This window comes from Hyperolius riggenbachi, chromosome 5 (genome assembly GCF_040937935.1).
Source record: "Hyperolius riggenbachi isolate aHypRig1 chromosome 5, aHypRig1.pri, whole genome shotgun sequence".
Lineage (NCBI taxonomy): Eukaryota > Metazoa > Chordata > Amphibia > Anura > Hyperoliidae > Hyperolius > Hyperolius riggenbachi.
Window position 1 is genome coordinate 154,660,521 of NC_090650.1, and position 19,976 is coordinate 154,680,496.

The following is a 19,976-nucleotide window of genomic DNA, read 5'->3' on the forward strand; positions in this document are numbered from 1 at the left end:
CCAAAGGTATTCCGTTAGGAGTATGGTGAGTTCATAGAAGTTTTTATTTTTTTGTCACAAGTTAGCGGAAATTGATTTTAATTGTTTTTTTTTCACAAAGTGTCATGTTCCGCTAACTTGTGACAAAAAATAAAATCTTCTATGAACTCACCATACTCCTAACGGAATACCTTGGGGTGTCTTCTGTCTAAAATGGGGTCATTTGTGGGGTTCCTATACTGCCCTGGCATTTTAGGGGCCCTAAACCATGAGGAGTAGTCTTGAAACCAAATGTCGCAAAATGACCTGTGAAATCCTAAAGGTACTCATTGGACTTTGGGCCCTTTAGCGCAGTTAGGGTGCAAAAAAGTGCCACACATGTGGTATCGCCGTACTCAGGAGAAGTAGTATAATGTGTTTTGTGGTGTATTTTTACACATACCCATGCTGGGTGGGAGAAATAACTCTGTAAATGGACAATTGTGTGTAAAAAAAATGAAGTTAGTTAGTACCTGCTAACGATGTTTTCAACAATCCTTCAGGGCAAAGGTGAGACGTAGCTCCTCCCAGGAACAGGAACAGACAGCACTTCCCCTATAAAAAAGTCACATGGTTAGTCCACCCTCAGTGCGTTTAGCCAAGTACCCGACAGGTGAACATTCCACTACCCATAACCGTGCAACTATCAGACACAGACAATTAACACCCGGGTGGGATCGTTGCCCTGAAGGATTGTTGAAAACATCGTTAGCAGGTACTAACTCTGCTTTTTCCCCACAATCCTTCAGGGCAAAGGTGAGACGATTAACAAGTAATACAACCTCAGGGTGGGACCAATGCTTGGAGAACGTTTCTACCAACCGCCTGGTCATGTGCAGACATTGCATCAATTCGGTAATGACAGATGAACGTAGAAAAGCTTGACCACGTTGCTGCCTTACATATTTGCTCAGGCGAAGCCCCTGCATTATTAGCCCAAGAAGCTGCCCTAGCTCTAGTAAAATGCGCTTTAAATGAAGCAGGAGCCTCACTTCCCATAACTCTGAAAGCTTCTATAATAGCTAACCTAATCCAATTAGCTATAGTAGATTTAGAAGCTATCTGACCTACAGTTTTCCCTGAAATAAAACAGATAAGGAATCGGTCTTCCAGACATCTGCAGCTCTGTTCAAGTATTCCAGAACACATCTTCTAACATCTAATGAGTGAAAAATCCTCTCTTTTCCACAACTTGGATTCACAGAGGGTAGGCAAAATAATATCCTGCGACCTGTGAAACCTAGACATAACTTTTGGACAAAACTTTAGATCCGTCTGTAATACTAACCTATCCTGAAAATAAGGACTTTTCATAGACAAGGCCTGTAGCTCACTAACCCTTCTGGCTGTAGTGATGGCTACTAAAAATACCGTCTTTAATGTAAGAAATTTAAAAGAACTGTCCCCTAGCGGCTCAAAAGGACCTTTGGACAGCCCCTCTAATACTAACGATAAATCCCAAGGAGAAACGTATGGCTTGTAAACTGGCAGTTTCCTAGATAGAGCCTTCCGAAATCTCAGAATTGGAGAGGAAGACAAGGGGATACCTGAAAAAGCAGATAAGGTAGCAATCTGCACCTTAAGCGTACTCACAAATATTTTTATCCCAACCGTCCTGGAGAAACCAGGACTGCTGGGACTGACAAGCTATCAAACTTAGAGCCAGATAACCAAAGATGGAAAGTCTTCCAGTATTTCAGATAGATCCTCCTAGTAACTTCCTGTAATGCCACAGGTTCCCTTGTAGCAGTAGATCCGGCCTGCAAGGAAGTCTCCAAGGGTCTTCTGATGCTAACCTGAGAGCTGAAAACCAGCTCCTTCTCGGTCACCAAGGTGCTATCAAAATCATCCAATTTTGACAACCTCTCCATTTGCTGATGACCGCGGGAATCAAATTGAGAGGAGGAAATGCATACAGAAGTGGAAAGTTCTACTCTTGAATGAATGCATTCACCCCCCTGCTTTGATCTCTTGGATTGAGAGAGAAAAAAGTCTGAATCTGGGTATTGTCTTCTGTTGCAAACAGATCGATTGACGGTGTTCCCCATCGTTTTATGATGTCTGCAAAAACACCTCCTTGTTTAGAGACCATTCTGATGACAGAATCCTGCTTCTGTTCAGTTTGTCTGCATGTATATTGAGTGTTCCCTTGAGATGAACAGCTCTCAAGGATGACACATTCTTTTCTGCCCAAGACAAGATGTCCTCCGCTTCCTCCTGCAACAACAGGAATCGCGTGCCTCTGTTTGTTGATAAACGCTACTGCCGTAATGTTGTTCGACTGGATCAGAACATTGGACTGCAACAGTATCGATTGCACCTGAAATAAAGCCAGCCTTACTACTGTTAATTCCTTTCAATTGGATAACCTTTGAGACTGATTTTGTCCATTTCCCCTGAAAGGCTCTGTGAGCTATATGAGCTCCTCAGCCCCGGGCGCTTGCATCCGTAGTTATTACGTTGTCTACAGGCCCCTTCCAAGGCCTGCCCTTCATAAGGTAGGATTCCTCCAACCACCGTTGCAGAGACACACAGTTTGAGGGATTTTGACTTTGAAATCTAATGTTTGTGGACGACCGTCCCAATTTTCTAGGAGGAACCTCTGTATCTTCCTGATATGCGCTAATGCCCAGGGAACTGCCACCATCGTGGATGACGTTAACCCAAACACCGACAAAATCGTTCTTAGGGAAACTTTGTCTTCCCTTTGTAATGATTTCACTGCCAAACTTATCTTCAGAATCTTCTTGGGAGGAAGGAAAATCATCTGTTTTACTGAATCCACTAGCATGCCAAGAAACTGAGTTCTCTGACTTGGAATTAGAGAGGACTTCTCCAGGTTGATGATCCAACCTAGGGATCGGAGATGTTCCGATACCAGATTCAAATGGATCTTCAGCTGTTCTGCTGAACTTCCTAGAATAAGCAAGTCGTCTAAATACGGAATGATTAAAATCGATTGTTCCCTTAACGGAATTAATGCTTCTCCCAGAATTTTTGTGAACATTCTTGGGGCAGAAGTGATCCCAAACAGGAGGCAAACAAACTGGTAGTGTTCTACCATCCCATTTATTCTCACTGCAAAACTTAAGAATTTTTGTGATTTTTGGTGAATCGGCATATGCCAATATGCATCTCTTAGATCTAGAGATGCCATAAAGACCTCTGGAAACAATAACTCCCTTACTGATTCCATCCGAAAATTTTTCATAAACCGACTCAGGTTTGTTAGGTGCAGAATCAGGCACAGGATGAATTCCATTACCTTGTACAGCTCCACGGAATATGTTGGCGCTTTATAAATCAATAATAATAATAATTCTGTCTTAGCATGTTCTGCAATATGCTCCAAATCTCTGGAACCAGAGTGGGATCTCTTAGGGCCTTTGAGATCACAAATCTTGATGGTGGAGGAAGGGCAAACTATTTGGAAACCAAACATTGTCTGGCGAATAAATGGATTTTTTGACACTTTTGCCCACCTAAGAGAAAGTATCTTAGCCTTCCCCCCACCGCCTGACACGAGTCATTGGGATTCTGACTGGGACTCTAGAGCTTTAGACTTAAAGCCCCCTTTCCTGGACTTGTCAAAAGTCCACCTCCTGCCTTTACTTTGATCCTTAGAGGCATCCTTTTGATCACTCCTTGGCTTACGAAAAATATTGTTACCACAGTCTTCTGTTTCTTAAGCAAAACTTTATTTTTATTCAATGTTTTTTCCAAAGCTGAATCCAGTTCTGGACCAAACAACATTTCACCTGAAAAAGGGACACCACACAGCCTGTTTTTGGATGAGATATTACCATCCCATATTTTAAGCCACAAGGCTCTAATAGAAACAGAGCAATGGACCTGGCAGTAAACCTAATTGCTTCAGCAGAAGCATCTGATAAATATGCAGCAGTTTAAATGAGAATAGCAATAGAACTCAACAATTGCTAAACAGGTGCACCAGCCAGTATGTTAGCTTTGAGCTGATTAATCCACAGCTCCAAAGTTGTGGCCACACATGTAGAGGTAAAAGCTGGCCTAAACATAGCCGCACTAGCCTCCCAAGACCTTTTCAAATAAACATCCACCTTTTAATTAAGTGGATCCTTCAGCTTTGTATAATTGATTATGAATAAACAAAACAGGTATCACATCCTCAATACAGAATTTAAACTTTGAAACAGATTCAGATTCTATTTCTCTAGTGTCTGAAACTATCAACTTCAGTCACAGATACTCCAGATACAGCAACCTGAGAAGTGGATGGATTAGCATTCAATAATGAGGACTTAATTGATTCCAATGAAGCATTAATCACCTCTCTAAAGGATTCAATGTATCCTGAACAGAGTGACCCGGCTCCTCCCCTACAACCCTCTGTATGCACAACTGACAGAGTTTTTGCATAGAGCAACATAAAAATTGCACAAAGGGCATGTTTTATCATTAGGAGGATGCCTATGCTTATCTGCAGCAGCAGCAGATTTAGCAGAAGCCTTAGTATTGGCATAAACAACAACAACACAACAAGGCATGTAACTCTGCTCACACATATAGCACAATCAGCCCAGAAAGAGAAACCATTATCTCACCTTTTGGGCAGCCTGGTTGCTCTCAATCCTCTCAGCGTCTGACATGCTTCCAGCTGACACATCCAGCGCAGGACAAACTCTCTCTGAGCAACAGTGCTACAGGCCCGCGCAGCTTCCCCTTGAAACATACCTGGCCTGCCGCGAATGGATGAGTGGCGGCCCGGAAGCTGCAGAGAGAGTAATGAGCCGGCACTACAAATTGTTACTTTCGGCATACCCGCCGGAAAGTACGCATCCGGACGCGGCCAAGCGTCCTAATGGCCGCAATGCGCTCCACGCTGCACATGGCTGCCAGCTTACCTCCGTCCTGCTCACTCCGCCGCAAGGCCGCCAAGGGGAACCCACGCCTTCCACTCTTGCTCTCCCTGGAAGCGGGAGAGAAAGGTAGGCAAACCCCAGGAAAGCTCCAGCCTGGGGCGCATGGCCAGACTGCCTCAGTACCACAGTCTCAGCCACCCAGAGAGATCCACCTGCAGCCCAGCACACAGGCTTCACCCAAAGGGGAGATGCCGACCTGCCTGGACGCAGGAACAAACAGCACTGAGGGTGGACTAACCATGTGACTTTTTTATAGGGGAAGTGCTGTCTGTTCCTGTTCCTGGGAGGAGCTACGTCTCACCTTTGCCCTGAAGGATTGTGGGGAAAACATTGTCATTTACAGAGATATTTCTCCCACCCAGCATGGGTATGTGTAAAAATACACCCCAAAACACATTATAGTACTTCTACTGAGTATGGCAATACCACATGTGTGGCACTTTTTTGCAGCCTAACTGCGCTAAGGGGTCCAAAGTCCAATGAGCACCTTTAGGCTTTACAGGGGTGCTTACAATTTAGCACCCCCCAAAATGTCAGGACAGTAAACACACCCCACAAATGACCCCATTTTGGAAAGTAGACACTTCAAGGTATTCAGAGAGGGGCATGGTGAGCCCGTGGCAGATTTCATTTTTTTTGTCGCAAGTTAGCAGAAATGGAAACTTTTTTTTTTTTGGTCACAAAGTGTCATTTTCCGCTTACTTGTGACAAAAAAAATAATATCTTCTATGAACTCACTATGCCTCTCAGTGAATACTTTGGGATGTCTTCTTTCCAAAATGGGGTCATTTGGGGGGTATTTATACTATCCTGGAATTCTAGCCCCTCATGACTCATGACAGGGGGTCAGAAAAGTCATAGATGCTTGAAAATGGGAAAATTCACTTTTTGCACCATAGTTTGTAAACGCTATAACTTTTACCCAAACCAATAAATATACACTGAATGGGGTTTTTTTTTATCAAAAACATGTTTGTCCACATTTTTCGTGCTGCATGTATACAGAAATTTTACTTTATTTGAAAAATGTCAGCACAGAAAGTTAAAAAAATCATTTTTTTGCCAAAATTCATGTCTTTTTTGATGAATATAATAAAAAGTAAAAATCGCAGGAGCAATCAAATAGCACCAAAAGAAAGCTTTATTAGTGACAAGAAAAGGAGCCAAAATTCATTTAGGTGGTAGGTTGTATGAGCGAGCAATAAACCGTGAAAGCTGCAGTGGTCTGAATGGAAAAAAAGTGCCTGGTCCTTAACCTCCTTGGCGGTAATCCCGAGCTGAGCTCGGGGTATGCCGCCGGAGGTCGCCGCTCAGGCCCTGCTGGGCCGATTTACATTCTGAAAAAAGCAGCACACGCAGCCGGCACTTTGCCAGCCGCGTGTGCTGCCCGATCGCCGCCGCTCCGCGGCGATCCGCCGCGTGCAGCGGCGAAAGAGGGTCCCCCCAGCTGCCCGAGCCCAGCGCAGCCGGAACAAACAGTTCCGGCCGGCGCTAGGGGCTGGATCGGGCGGCTCTGACGTCAGGACGTCGACTGACGTCCATGACGTCACTCCGCTCGTCGCCATGGCGACGAGGAAAGCGAAACAAGATAGGCCGCTCATTGCGGCCTATCTTGTTACTTTCGATTGCCGGAGGCGATCGAAAGTACGCTTCCGGAGCGCCCTCTAGTGGGCTTTCATGCAGCCAACTTTCAGTTGGCTGCATGAAATATTTTTTTTTTTATTCAAAAAAAACCTCATTGCAGCCTCCCTGGCAAAATAATTAAACCGCCAGGGAGGTTAAGGGGTAGAAAGACTGTGGTCCTCAAGTGGTTAATATGCCAAATAAAGATTTTATTAATCAAAAAAAGGGAACATAGAGAATCTCCATTAATACACGTGTAGAAGGTGCACTCATGATTCATTAATTAAAATTGCATATGCAAAAGCTATATAGCCATCAACACAGTGTAAAATAATATATCTCCATATTAGTATTGCACATAGAAAATCTCACACATGCATACTCCATGCATCCCGCGCTTGCATACTCGTGCTCTATGCGTCATGAATAATTTCTGATTGGGGGCCCCCCTTAGATATATCCACAATCCGGCAGAACTCCAGGCAATGGCCACTATTAATGGAGTCAAATCGTCACCCCACTCAGTGGTCGTATAGTTGGGGCTGACTGGGATAATGGCAGTTCATATATCCACATGAGGAAATAAAGGATGGGTCTCACCAAACCATGGCTGCTGGCGTCTCTTTGGCTTCTCCGGTGTGTACCACGCGGTTAGTTGTACTGCTTATGGGGCAGCCTGGATAGATGTAAGGCCGTCTTTATCATCTGTTCCCCCCGACAGTTCAATCGCCTCACTCAGGATACAGACCAGTTAGCTGTGTTTCTCCGGAGGGGCAAGCAGCGGGAAGACCAGCTGTGCATAGGACGCCAAGCACTCGTCAGCGCGGAAGCGTGGCTGGAAGCTCAAACTGCGTGGCTCCGCCCACCCGAGGTAGCTGCCCCCCAGTATAGGTTAGATTAGGTAGCTGCCCCCCAGCGTAGGTTAGATTAGGTAGGTGCCCCCCAGCGTAGATTAGATAGGAAGCTGCCCCCCAGCGTAGGTTAGATAGGTAGCTGCCCCCCAGCGTAGGTTATATAGGTAGCTGCCCCCCAGCGTAGGTTAGATAGGTAGCTGCCCCCAAGTGTAGGTTAGATAGGTAGCTGCCCCCAAGTGTAGGTTAGATAGGTAGCTGCCCCCCAGTGTAGGTTAGATTAGGTAGCTGCCCCCCAGTGTAGGTTAGATTAGGTAGCTGCCCCCCAGTGTAGGTTAGATAGGTAGCTGCCCCCCAGTGTAGGTTAGATAGGTAGCTGCCCCCCAGCGTAGGTTAGATAGGTAGCTGCCCCCCAGTGTAGGTTAGATAGGTAGCTGCCCCCAGCGTAGGTTAGATAGGTAGCTGCCCCCAGTGTAGGTTAGATAGGTAGCTGCCCCCCAGTGTAGGTTAGATTAGGTAGCTGCCCCCCAGTATAGGTTAGATTAGGTAGCTGCCCCCCAGTATAGGTTAGATAGGTAGCTGCCCCCCAGTGTAGGTTAGATAGGTAGCTGCCCCCCCAGTGTAGGTTAGATTAGGTAGGTGCCCCCCAGTGTAGGTTAGATTAGGTAGGTGCCCCCCAGCGTACATTAGAAAGGTAGCTGCCCCCCAGTGTAGGTTAGATTAGGTAGGTGCCCCAGAGTGTAGGTTAGATTAGGTAGGTGCCCCCCAGTATAGGTTAGATTAGGTAGGTGCCCCCCAGTATAGGTTAGATTAGGTAGGTGTCCCCAGTGTAGGTTAGATTAGGTAGCTGCCCCCAGGATAGGTTAGATAGGTAGCTGTCCCCTATAATGGAGGGGGGAGCCGGAGCCGCGGGGAGGGCAGCCCGACCTCTCCCGGGCGCCCTCCGTGCTCCCCCCTCAGATGCAGAGCGAGCAGCCAGGGAGCACTGTACACAACTTACTTCCCTGGCTCCAAGCGCTGCTCTCTCGCCGCCTGTCTCCTCTCTCTGCATAGATGCGGACACACACGCTGCTTCCGGCTAAACAGGAAGCAGCGTGTGTATCCGCATCAGTATGCAGAGAGAGGAGACAGGCGGCGAGAGAGCAGCGCTTGGAGCCAGCGAGGTGAGTTGTATACAGCGCATCCTGGCTGCTCGCTCTGCATCTGAGGGGGGAGCACGGAGGGCGCCCGGGAGAGGAGAGGGAGAGGTCGGGCTGCTCTCCCCGCGGCTCCGGCTCCCCCCTCCATTATAGCGCCCCCTCCCAACAGCGCCCGGGGCGGCGGCACGCCACGCACGGCCCTAGAAACGGGCCTGCAAGTGTGTGAAGCTAATCTGATGCTGTCTGCATATTAAAGGCATTTACCCCACAGCTACGGCTCCGAGACAACTGCCTCCCCTGTTTTGACAGGAGACTTGCCGGAATGAATAGAGCCAGGCGTCCCACGGTAGTTTATCTGTCCTGTGTGTGCGCAACTTCACAGGAGCTTTCCCCGCCCCTCTACACTACGAAGGGAGCTGGGGAAGAGGGCAGAGATAGCGTCCCTGAATGACAGCGAGCTGGCTGCACAGACACAGCCACTGTATGATTCAAGAGGAGGAAGTACAGTAATTCTACCACAGAGCAGGGCAAACGGCAGCCGGGCAGAGGGACTGAGTCAAGTGGGCACTCCTTCCCTGCTGAAAAGCTCTGGGGAGAACACTGAGCCTCCCTGTCGTTTATCATTGAAATGTTTTATTACCAGTATGGTAAAAAGAAGAAAGAAGTATACAATGCAGAAAAAAAAAGTTTTTCCAAAATTCAAGTGAATGTGAAGTGCCTGTGCGATCATCTGTGAACGCTGCATTCCAATACAGATTTTCCTGTGTCACTTACTGCTGCGTCTCCAGAAGATGTCAGATGCTTTTCTGCACACTTGCAGAAAAGTATTTGACCGATACTCTGGCATAAGCCTGTGCAAACCGGCCCCCATTGTACATCTGTGACAGAGTATTTATGTCAGTAAAAAAAAAAAAAAACATAGGGATAAGTAAACTCTTTAAAGTACCCCGAGTATTCATTTTAACGATTGTAATGGACATTTCAGCTCCGTAACAATCCTCTGTTATGTACAATGTTGATATTTTGTTGAACATTTCAACAAAAAGAGTTTAATGCTTTTAATCCTTTTTTATGTATGGTGCTGGGACATGTGTCACAGCACCATCCTCACAGTCCAGTTGTCCCTGCAGTGCTCTGCTGCAATATTTGTCTCAGAGGAATGTCGATTATGGGCGAGGAGGAAGTGGCAGTTCCCTTCCTCGTAGTCCGTCCCTAGGAATGCCCCTTTCACTGCCTGTTTATTGTTTCGTGCGATTTGTGTAGGATTGGGGAGATTGAGCTCAAAGCGATAATGCACAGGGAACACGCTGGACTCACAGATATTTTGAAATACGGCCGTAAAATGGACACCTTCGTAAAGGTGGGGGCTACAGAGCAACCCCTACAAGTTAATTAAACAATGCTCTTCCCCTCAACCCTCACACTTACCTTAACAGTCAGGAGCACAGCAAACTACGCTGAAATGAGGATTAAATATCCACATTACCAAGAGGGTGTTCTTATTTTTTTACATGACTATATGTACCACCATGTATGTTGCCTATATATAAAAGTTCAGTCTTTGTGTAAAACAACAAACGACAACAACAACAAAAAATATACTACCTGAGTAATGTTCTCAGTCTACACACCAACACCCTATTGTGTTACATGATGGTGACCTGACTAACCAAGAACAGTGAGAAAATACATTACTCCTTCACGAAAAAGCAAAGCCACACATGGCGATTAGTGGTTGACAGAAAGTCAGGCAGTGTGCACAGGGAGGACAAAACTAGTGGCTGTCACTTGGCCGAACTAATCAGCCTGGCTTGAAGGCTGCTGTACACACGCTCGATTATAAGTAGTTATCGCCCACCTCAGCCGACTTTAATCTAACCGGTGTATGGGCCTCATTCCTTTGAGCTGTAGACCCTGAACAAGCATGCAGACCAGATGTAACCAAATTCTGACTGAATTTTGCTCCAGGTGTGGGACAATTTTTGGTTACCTGGAGTCGGATGATTTTTGTACCGGCTTCGCAGCCCTGCTCCCATGTCATCTGAATTTAATATCACATAATGTTCAGTATAACGGACATAGAATAGCAGATAATCATACCAGTGTCTTTATCTCTGGCTTTATACACTTGTCCATAGGTGCCTTCTCCAATAATTCCAATGATGTCGAACTTGTCTACACATCTTTTTCCCCAATAAATTTCTTTCTCATGGATTTCACCACATCGTGGCCCGCAAATCCTTTTAACCAGAAACAGAAAGTATTAATATGTATAGTCCAGTGGTTCTCAACCTTTTTCAAGTCATGACACATCACGCCAAACATTCATATCTCAGTGACACACTGCTGCAGGCACAGTGGAAACTGCTAATGAGTGGCTACTGCTGTTGTGGACACAGTGACCGCAGCTAATCAGCTACTGGCTACTACTGGCACAATGGCAATGGCTAATCATTAGTTACTGTTGCTGCTGGCTGACAGCAAAAAGTAACAAATGATTTGCACAGTGGAAGCTGCTAATCAGTTGCTATTGCCAGCACAGTGGCAGGTGGTACTCAGTGGCTACTGCTGTTGCTGGCACAGTGGCAGATGCTAACCCACAGGTCACGAACTTGAAGGCCATATCCATACCATTGTTTAGTATGAACTGCAAAATGAAGACATGAGTTGTACTTGAACCACACACACACCTTTCCCGATTCAGTTCTGTCAATTAATTTGAGCTGTGCCAAAAATGTGAGGACCTTGGCCCTTGAGGATTGGAGATCAACACCCCTGTAGCAAACCAGTGGCTGTTTCTGCTGCTGGCACAGTGGCAACTGCTAATCAGTGGCTTCTACTATGTCACAGTGGTGGCTGCTGTTATAATAGTTGCTAAAAATGCCCCCAAACGTCACACCCTGGATACCGAACTCCACATGGTAAGAAAAGTTCTACCTCCACCTCTGTTCCACCCTCCACCATCAAGCACGCAGAGGGGCCACACATGCAGAGTAGCGCACAACTTCAACCAAAGTGGCCACTCAAACAGAGCCAGTAGGAGGAAGAGCAGAGCAAGCCTGGGGGACGCCGAGGGAGCAAACAGACTAGGAGGGGCTGGAGGAAGCCCCAAGTAAGTTCATTTGGCCATTTTACTGTTCTGCTCAGGGTCCCATTAGGAAGTGGAAAATTATGGGTTGTGTTGAAACCAAACCATGATTAGATGGACCACCTAAAATTTCAGCCACAACTGCCAGAAAAATTGTTCGGGACGCAAGGAAAAAACCCAAAATAACTTCAGGCGAATTACAGGACTCTCTTAAAAAAAATGTGGCGTTGCAGTTTTAAGATGCACAGTAAGGAGGCACTTGAAGAAAGATGGGCTGCATGGTCGAGTTGCCAGAAGCCATTACTATGCAAATGCCACAGAGTACCCAGCTTACAATATGCCAAACAGCACAGAGAAAAGCCTCAAACCTTCTGGCACAATGTCATTTGGAGTGATGAGACTAAAATTTATCTTCTTGGCCACAACCATAAACACTGCATTTGGAGAGGATTCAAAAAGGCCTATGATGAAGGGTACGCCATTTCTACAGTAAAACGCGGTGGATCACTGATGTGTTGCGGGGTGTGCGAACTACAGAATGTGAATGCAGCAAGTCATAAAAAATACTGGAGGAAAATTTGCACTCATCAGCCAGGAAGCTGAGCATGAGACATACTTGGACAATCCAACATGACAATGATCGAAAACACAAGGCCAAGTCAACCTTTCATTGGCTACACCAAATTAACATGTAGGAACTGGAGTGGCAATTTCAGTATCCTGACCTCAATATCATTGAGCCACTCTTGGAAGACCTTAAACGTGCAGTTCATGCAAGAAAGTCCAAGTATTTATGTGAACTGAATCATTTGGGTAGTTTGTGTATCGATTATGATTTGATTATATTTTCAAAAGAGTAAAACACAGCTGTTTCACAATCAATGGATTCAGCCAACCACTAGCCATGAGTGAAAGAAAAGTGCTTGTGTTGTCATTCATTTTCTATGAAAAATGATTGGGCTGGAGTTGTACTTGTACTGGTTGAACTCTATGGACGTATGTCTTTTTTCAACCAAAATAACTATGATTAAGAAATCATAAATTCTGCTGGGGTATGTCAACTTTTGAGCATTGCTATATGTTTAACGTCAAGTGTTGGCAATGCCATCTGTAAATGATGGAAATTATACTGTACACAGCTAAGTGTACCACTGATAAATGTATATATATATATATATATATATGTATATATTTCAAGAGGTACTTGAGATAATCCTACCTATGCCACGGAATACTTCGCAAACACAGGTTTTTATGAGAGAGCACATGCCAAAATAATGTTGAGAAATCCTGCCTTTGAACATGTGGCAACCAGAACCACCTTTCTGACCATGTACCATGACTGCCTTACAAACACCCCCCACTTCCCCCAAATGAGAGGCAGCCATACACCCTCCACCACAAACTATGTGGCCACACCACCCGTCCCCTGTGGCAGACACACACCAAACCCCCCCCCCCCCAGAACATGTGACAGCCATTACGTCTTGATGAGTTTGTGGCAGCCATAAACCTTAGTAACTGTGGCCATTATCTCCTACACATAGAGCAGCCTTCATGTCAGTGCGGTTATCTCCATCAAATCACTGTTTTTCAGAGCTGTCTGCAAACAGATTTAAATTCAGCATAAGGTTCCCACTGAAATGGGAAAGAGGTACTATTCTGGCTTGCAGTATTGGCAAAAAAATAATAAAAAAATTTGATACAGGACCCTGGCTGAGAAACCAGTAGTGCACATTTGTGGATGCAGACAAAATTTTCTATGCACAAATGCCAAGTCGGGAGGCCAAGTTGACAGAGTGGAAACACACCATTGTTTTTATGACTATTAATGATTGGGACCACAATATGACACTACACTATCACACAAACAATGGTCTTGGCAGGGAAAATATCACAAAGCACTTCATCCTATGGAATAAGCAAAACAAGTTTATTAAGCCAACTTTTTGGAGTCTCCAAAGACCCATTTCCCAGGGAATACAAACAGCCAGGTAAATACAACACCATGACAGGAAACAGCACTGGCTCTTTCTGCGATGTACATCCTAGGAGACTCCAAAACACCCGCTCAATAAGCTTGATTTGTTTATACCATATGTTGAAATAGGGCTTGCTGATATTTGACCTGTCTAGATTATTGTCGCTGTGCCACATTGTGGTCCCAGTCATCAACAGTTATCAAAATATGGTGTTTTCACTCTGTCAATATTTCAATGCAGTTCCAGTTTGTGTCAGACAGTAGTCCCAGTCTCTCTATGTGGTGAGAAATTGGTCAGTCTCTGCTACTGGTCTGATCATTGCATAAAGGTAGCAACATAATACAGATCATCTAACCGTTTAAAAAAAAAAAATAAAGATCTTGGAATCTAGGTTATTCCAATCATCTAAGTTTCATTGTTCTGCTGCAATTTGGGATCATCAAAATGCCCCCGTGACAGTATTATTATGGATTAGTATCTGCCTGTACTTAAAGAGAACCCGAGGTGGGTTTGAAGAATTTTATCTGCATACAGAGGCTGGATCTGCCTATACAGCCCAGCCTCTGTTGCTATCCCAAACCCCCCTAAGGTCCCCCTGCACTCTGCAATCCCTCCATAAATCACAGCCACGCTGCTGACAAACAGCTTGTCGGAGCTGGCTGTGTTTATCTCTATAGTGTCAGTCTGCTGCTCTCCCCGCCTCCTGCAGAACTCCAGTCCCCGCCTGCATCCCTTCGCTCCCTGCTGATTGGAGGGAAGGGACGGGGCAGGGACCGGAGCTATGCAGGAGGCAGGGGAGCAGCTGAGACTGACACTACAGATGTAAACACAGCCTCACAGCACAGCTGTGATTTATGAGGGACTGCAGAGTGCAGGGGGACCTTAGTGGGTTTTGGGATACCAACAGAGGCTGGGCTGTATAGGCAGATCCAGCCTCTATATGCAGATAACATTCTTTAAACACACCTCGGGTTCTCTTTAACAGAATTGAATAGGCTAAAAATTGCAATCTTACCCAACTGCTTGTGCAGAAGTGCAGCCTCATGCTGCACTGTTGCTTGCAGACTCATCCTTGTTCTGCTCTCCAGGTCTTTGGTGAACTGACTGCCTTCTGATCCAGCTAAATATTTTAAACCTGATGTAAACAGTCCCAAGGACCTGCTGCTATTTTTCTGCACAGCAGTTCTTCCATTTTTGTGCATAGAGAAAGGTACCTGGCCTAATTCCACAAGGAGGTTTTTAAAGTGGACCTGAACTCTTGCATAGGACAGAAGGAAAACAGAGACATGCACCCTGTATGTATTTAGAGAGTTTAGCCTGTCTAATTCACCCTCATTTGTGTCTAATCACAAGTTGTAATTTTATCTCCCCTCTGGTCACCTGCCACAGCAGATAAGTGGTTTTGAAAGCAAAGGATGGTAAAAATATGTTTGCTTCCATGAAAGCAGGAAGTAGAAACAGTGCAGATTTATTTCAGGATGTGTCTCAGCTGCAACAAAAATGGTTTTTCATTGAAGGTTATTATGCTGTTGTGCATCTTTTCGAGCAGAGAGGAAGTTCTGAGTTCAGATCCACCTTAACCACATGTTTACAATGAAGACCACTACATATAACATTTCTGAAGACTGTATCAAGGGGGGGGGGGGGGGGAGAGAGAGAGAGAGATCAAGGGGGGAGAGAGAGAGAGAGAGAGAGAGAGAGAGAGAGAGAATTATATGGATTGCTGCACAAATTGGTCTTAAATGTGATCTGATCTTCGTCTAAGTCACAACAATAGACAATCACAGTCTGTTTAAACTAATACCATACAAATAATCAGATGTTTCCATGTTTTTATTGAACACACCATGTAAACATTTACAGTGCAGGTGGAGAAAGTATGTGAACCCCTAGGCTAATGACAGCTCCAAGAGCTAATTGGAGTGAGGTGTCAGCCAGCTGGAGTCCAATCAATGAGATGAAATTGGAGGTGTGGGTTACAGCTACCCTGCCCTATAAAAAACAAACACCAGTTTTGAATTTGCTTTTCCCAAGAAGCATTGCCTGATGTGAATGATGCCTCACACAAAAGAGCTCTCAGAAGACCTACGATTAAGAAATGTTGACTTGCATAAAGCTGGAAAGGGTTATAAAAGTATCTCCAAAAGCCTTGCAGTTCCTCAGTCCACAATAAGACAAATTGTCTATAAAATGGAGAAAGTTCAGCACTGCTGCTACTCTCCCTAGGAGTGGCCGTCCTGTAAAGATGACTGCAAGAGCACAGCGCATAATGCTCAACGAGGTGAAGAAGAATCCTAGAGTGTCAGCTAAAGACTTACAAAAGTCTCTGGCATATGCTAACATCCATGTTAGCGAATCTACGAAACGTAAAAAACACTAAACACGAATGGAGTTCATGGAAGGATACCACAGTGGAAGCCACTGCTGTCCCCCCCCCCCCCCCAAAAAAAAACAAACAAAAAAACAAAAAAAAAACCACATTGCTAAAGTTTGCAAAAGAGCGCCTGGATGTTCCACAGCAATACTGGCAAAATATTCTGTGGACAGATGAAACCAAAGTTGAGTTGTGTGGAAGAAACACACAACACTATGGCCTCAATTCACTAAGCTTTATCAAACAGTTTATCAAACGTTTGATAATTTACCTCATGGGTAAAATCTAATTTTGAATTCACTTAGGTGTTACATATTTGTCAAATGTTTTATCAATAAAACATTCAATAAATCTATAACACCTTAGTGAATTCAAAATTAGATTTTACCCATGAGGTAAATTATCAAACGTTTGATAAAGTGTTTGATAAACTTAGTGAATTGAGGCCTATGTGTGGAGAAAAAGAGACAGCACACCAACATCAAAACCTCATCCCAACTGTGATGTATGGTGGTGGGGGCATCATGGTTTGGGGCTGCTTTGCTGTGTCAGGGCCTGGACGGAATGCTATCAAAGGAAAAATGAATTCCAAAGTTTATCAAGATATTTTGCAGGAGAACTTGAGGCAATCTTTTCACCAGCTGAAGCTCAGCAAAATATGGGTGTTGCAACAGGACAATGACCCAAAGCATAGAAGTAAATCAAAAACAGAATGGCTTTAACAAAAGAAAATACACCTTCTGGAGTGGCCCAGTCAGAGTCCTGACCTCAACCCGATTGAAATGCTGTGGCATGATCTTAAGAAAACGATTTACACCAGACATGCCAAGAATATTGCTGAACTGAAACAGTTCTCTAAAGAGGAATGGTCAAGAATTACTCCTGACTGTTGTGCACATATGATCTGCAACTACAGGAAACGTTTGGTTGAAGTTATTGCTGCCAAAGGAGGTTCAATCAGTTATTAAAGCCAAGGGTTCACATACTTTTTCCACCTGAACGGTGAATGTTTACATAGTGTGCAATAAACACATCGAAACATTAAATTATTTGTGTGGTATTAGTTTAAGCAAACTGTGATTGTCTATTGTCGTGAGTTAGATGAAGATCAGATCACATTTTATGACCAAATTGTGCAGCAATCCATATAGTTCCAAAGGGATATAGATAGATATATACACACACATACATATACATTGTGGAAATAGTTAATAACAAACAAACATGAAACGGTAAATTTCATACTTAGGCCTTCGTTTGCTCTTTAACACTGTTTTCTTTCCCTCTGGACTACATGATGCGTCTGCACTTCCAATATGGATAGGTGGAAGAGGCAAATCAGACAGCAAGTGCCGAAGTTTTCGCTCCACTTCCTTCTTAACTGATTTTCCAGGGATACAGCTTCGGAAACTGAGCCAAACATGTTCAGAATGTACAGATTTACTGCAGCTTTGATTATTTTAGTAACATAAGTATAGATTATATACATATATAAATCCTGTTAAAAATAAACAATTGAGAAAATAAAAAAAGAATTCCCACCCTTAAAAGATACGTAATTTTAAAGGATTAATCACCAAATTAAACCCCCCCCCCCATATCTACTTACCTCCAGCCCCTTGCCACCGATACATCCAGAGCCGTAGCTCCGCGCTGGTGCAGATGCAGGTGCGCATCTACTGCGTCTGCGCGACAGCGGCTATCAATCACTCACACGTGGTGTGGAGTGTACGGCGCAGTAGCTATGCACCAGCAGGGACCAAGGGCAGGAGCTGTCACACATAGCCACATGGGGGCAAATATGGCACCTTGAAGTCGGAGTTGAAGTCAGGGAGTCGGAGCAATTTTGGGTACCCGGAGTCGGAATTGGAGTCAGTGATTTCATAAACTGAGGAGTCGGAGATTTTTAACAAAATCCACAGCCCTGGTATTAGACTGAGGAGTCTGAGTCATTTTGGGTACCTGGAGTCGGAGGTTTCATAAACTGAGGAGTCGGAGTCAGAAGATTTTTGTTCCGGCTCCACAGCCCTGCTTGAAATATAAGACACCCCCTGAATATAAGACCTGGCTGGGACGCTATGTGTATGGGGAGGTGTGTGGTCTCTTACCGCACCCCCCTTCGTTCCTTGTAACTTCTGCTTTGTAGTGCGGCATACCGTAGTGTTGATGCTGTGATGAGGGCGCCCCTTACGCTGAACACTGTATGCAGTACGATGATGCTCCCCTTGTCATAATCATGTGCGTCTGGCTGATGCATTCCTGGCGCACATTGATTATGACAAGAGGAGAGTGCCAGCGTACTAATACAGTGTTCAGCGTAAGGATCAAAGGGCGCCCTCATCGCGGCATCAATACTACAGTATGCTACACTGCAAAGCAGAAGTTACCATATTAACGCTGTGTGTTCCCGGAGACCAGCTGCTGTATTTCCCGCCATGACCGCCCCCCGTAAGAGGAAGCACAGCTCTGCCACTGGAGACGGGTGAGGCGGGGGAGGGATCTTTATAATGATTGAGACGCACTGCTTGTCCTGGGGAGAGCCGCGCCAAGCTGAGGGACTACAGCTCTCAGTATGCTCTGCCAACGTCTGCTAGGGGATCGCTGTGTGCCTGCTTCCATTTACTTATTTTATATTCACTGGGCACGTACATACAAGGAACTATGCAGAAAAAGTGGGATCAGCGCATCACCAGGCCGCCTCTGAATGGCCTCAGCTCAGAGATGCGCTGAGCCCCCCCATTTTGCAGGTAAGCATCAGTGTTCTCCCCAGAATTTTTTCCCAGCCGGGTGGCATGAAATAGTAGCCGGGTGGCATGAAAAAGTAGCCGGGTGGGACGAGATGAAAATGCAGGGCAACTCAGCTTACAGCATAGGAGGTGGTGAGGAGGTGAGCCAATGACAGCCGGGTGGTCACCAAATCTAGCCGGGTGGAGCACCCGGCTAAAAGAGCCTGGGGAGAACACTGAGCATTCATCTGTTTTTAAGTAGCGCTGTTCATTTCTTTGCTATGTTTGATTTAATTCTGGTCAGCTGCTCCCACTTGTTAGTTTTTCTTTGGTGTATATGCAGAGCCTCTGTTTGGGTTCAAGGTGCGTTTGCAGTTCCTTATGGGGCTCAGCGCATCTCTGAGCTGAGGCCATTCAGAGGCGGCCTGGTGATGCGCTGATCCCACTTTTTCTGCGCAATTCTTAATTTTACTGGTAGCGCGCCCAGGCTATGCATATGCATAGGTAGGTTTTAGTTAGTGTTAGGTCCCCTCCCATGGAGGAAAGACTTCTTCGACAGTGGGAGGGACGAGTACCTAACAAATTGCATTGCAAGCTGTTAGTGGAAACTAACATCCTCCAAGTGGTAGACAGGTTGTATGTGTGCTCAATGTGTATTTGTATCCCATGAGTGGGGTCTGCACTTTTTTGCAGGTAAGCATTCATCTGTTTTTAAGTAGCGCTGTTCATTTCTTTGCTATACAAGGAACTATGCTCCCCCCCCCAAAAGCCCTAGCAGATATCTCCCCCCCCCCCCCCCCCCCAAAAAAAAGAATATAAGGCCCCATTCACACCTGAGCGTTTTGCCAGCGATTTCGGCAAAATGCTCAAGCGCTACCGCTTTTTAACGCGCGAGTACAATAATACCCTATGGGTCCATTCTCACTTGGGCGATTTGCGTTAATCGCCGGCGATTAACGCAAATTGCCAAACGCAAACTTGTAGCCTGCACCATTTTCAGGCGATCACACTTAGTGCTATAGAAGCGCTAAACACGGAAAAAAAAAAAAAATCGCCAAGTGTGAATGGTGGGTTTTTTTTGTGTTAAACGCCAAAAATAGCCTGAGCAAAACGCTACCAAAAGCGCTAGCATTTTGCAAGTGTGAATGGGGCCTTAGACAGTGTCTTATATTGGGGGAAAGACGGTACATATATGCAACTGGGATACAAAGATTTATAGTGCATCCAGAAAGTATTTATCAGTGCATCACTTTTTCCACATTTTGTTATGTTAC

At 45.2% G+C, this 19,976-nt stretch overlaps 1 protein-coding gene across 1 annotated transcript in view; it reads right to left on the reverse strand.

The window, feature by feature from the left end:
* CDK13 (cyclin dependent kinase 13) overlaps positions 1-19,976 on the reverse strand; it is a 95,612-nt gene that overhangs the window by 54,256 nt on the left and 21,380 nt on the right. Inside the window, exons 3-4 of the mRNA XM_068236385.1 lie at positions 17,222-17,386; positions 10,633-10,772 (exon numbers count right to left, since the gene is read on the reverse strand). Coding sequence (XP_068092486.1) covers positions 10,633-10,772; positions 17,222-17,386 — 305 coding nt within the window. The remainder of the gene's footprint in view (positions 1-10,632; positions 10,773-17,221; positions 17,387-19,976) is intronic.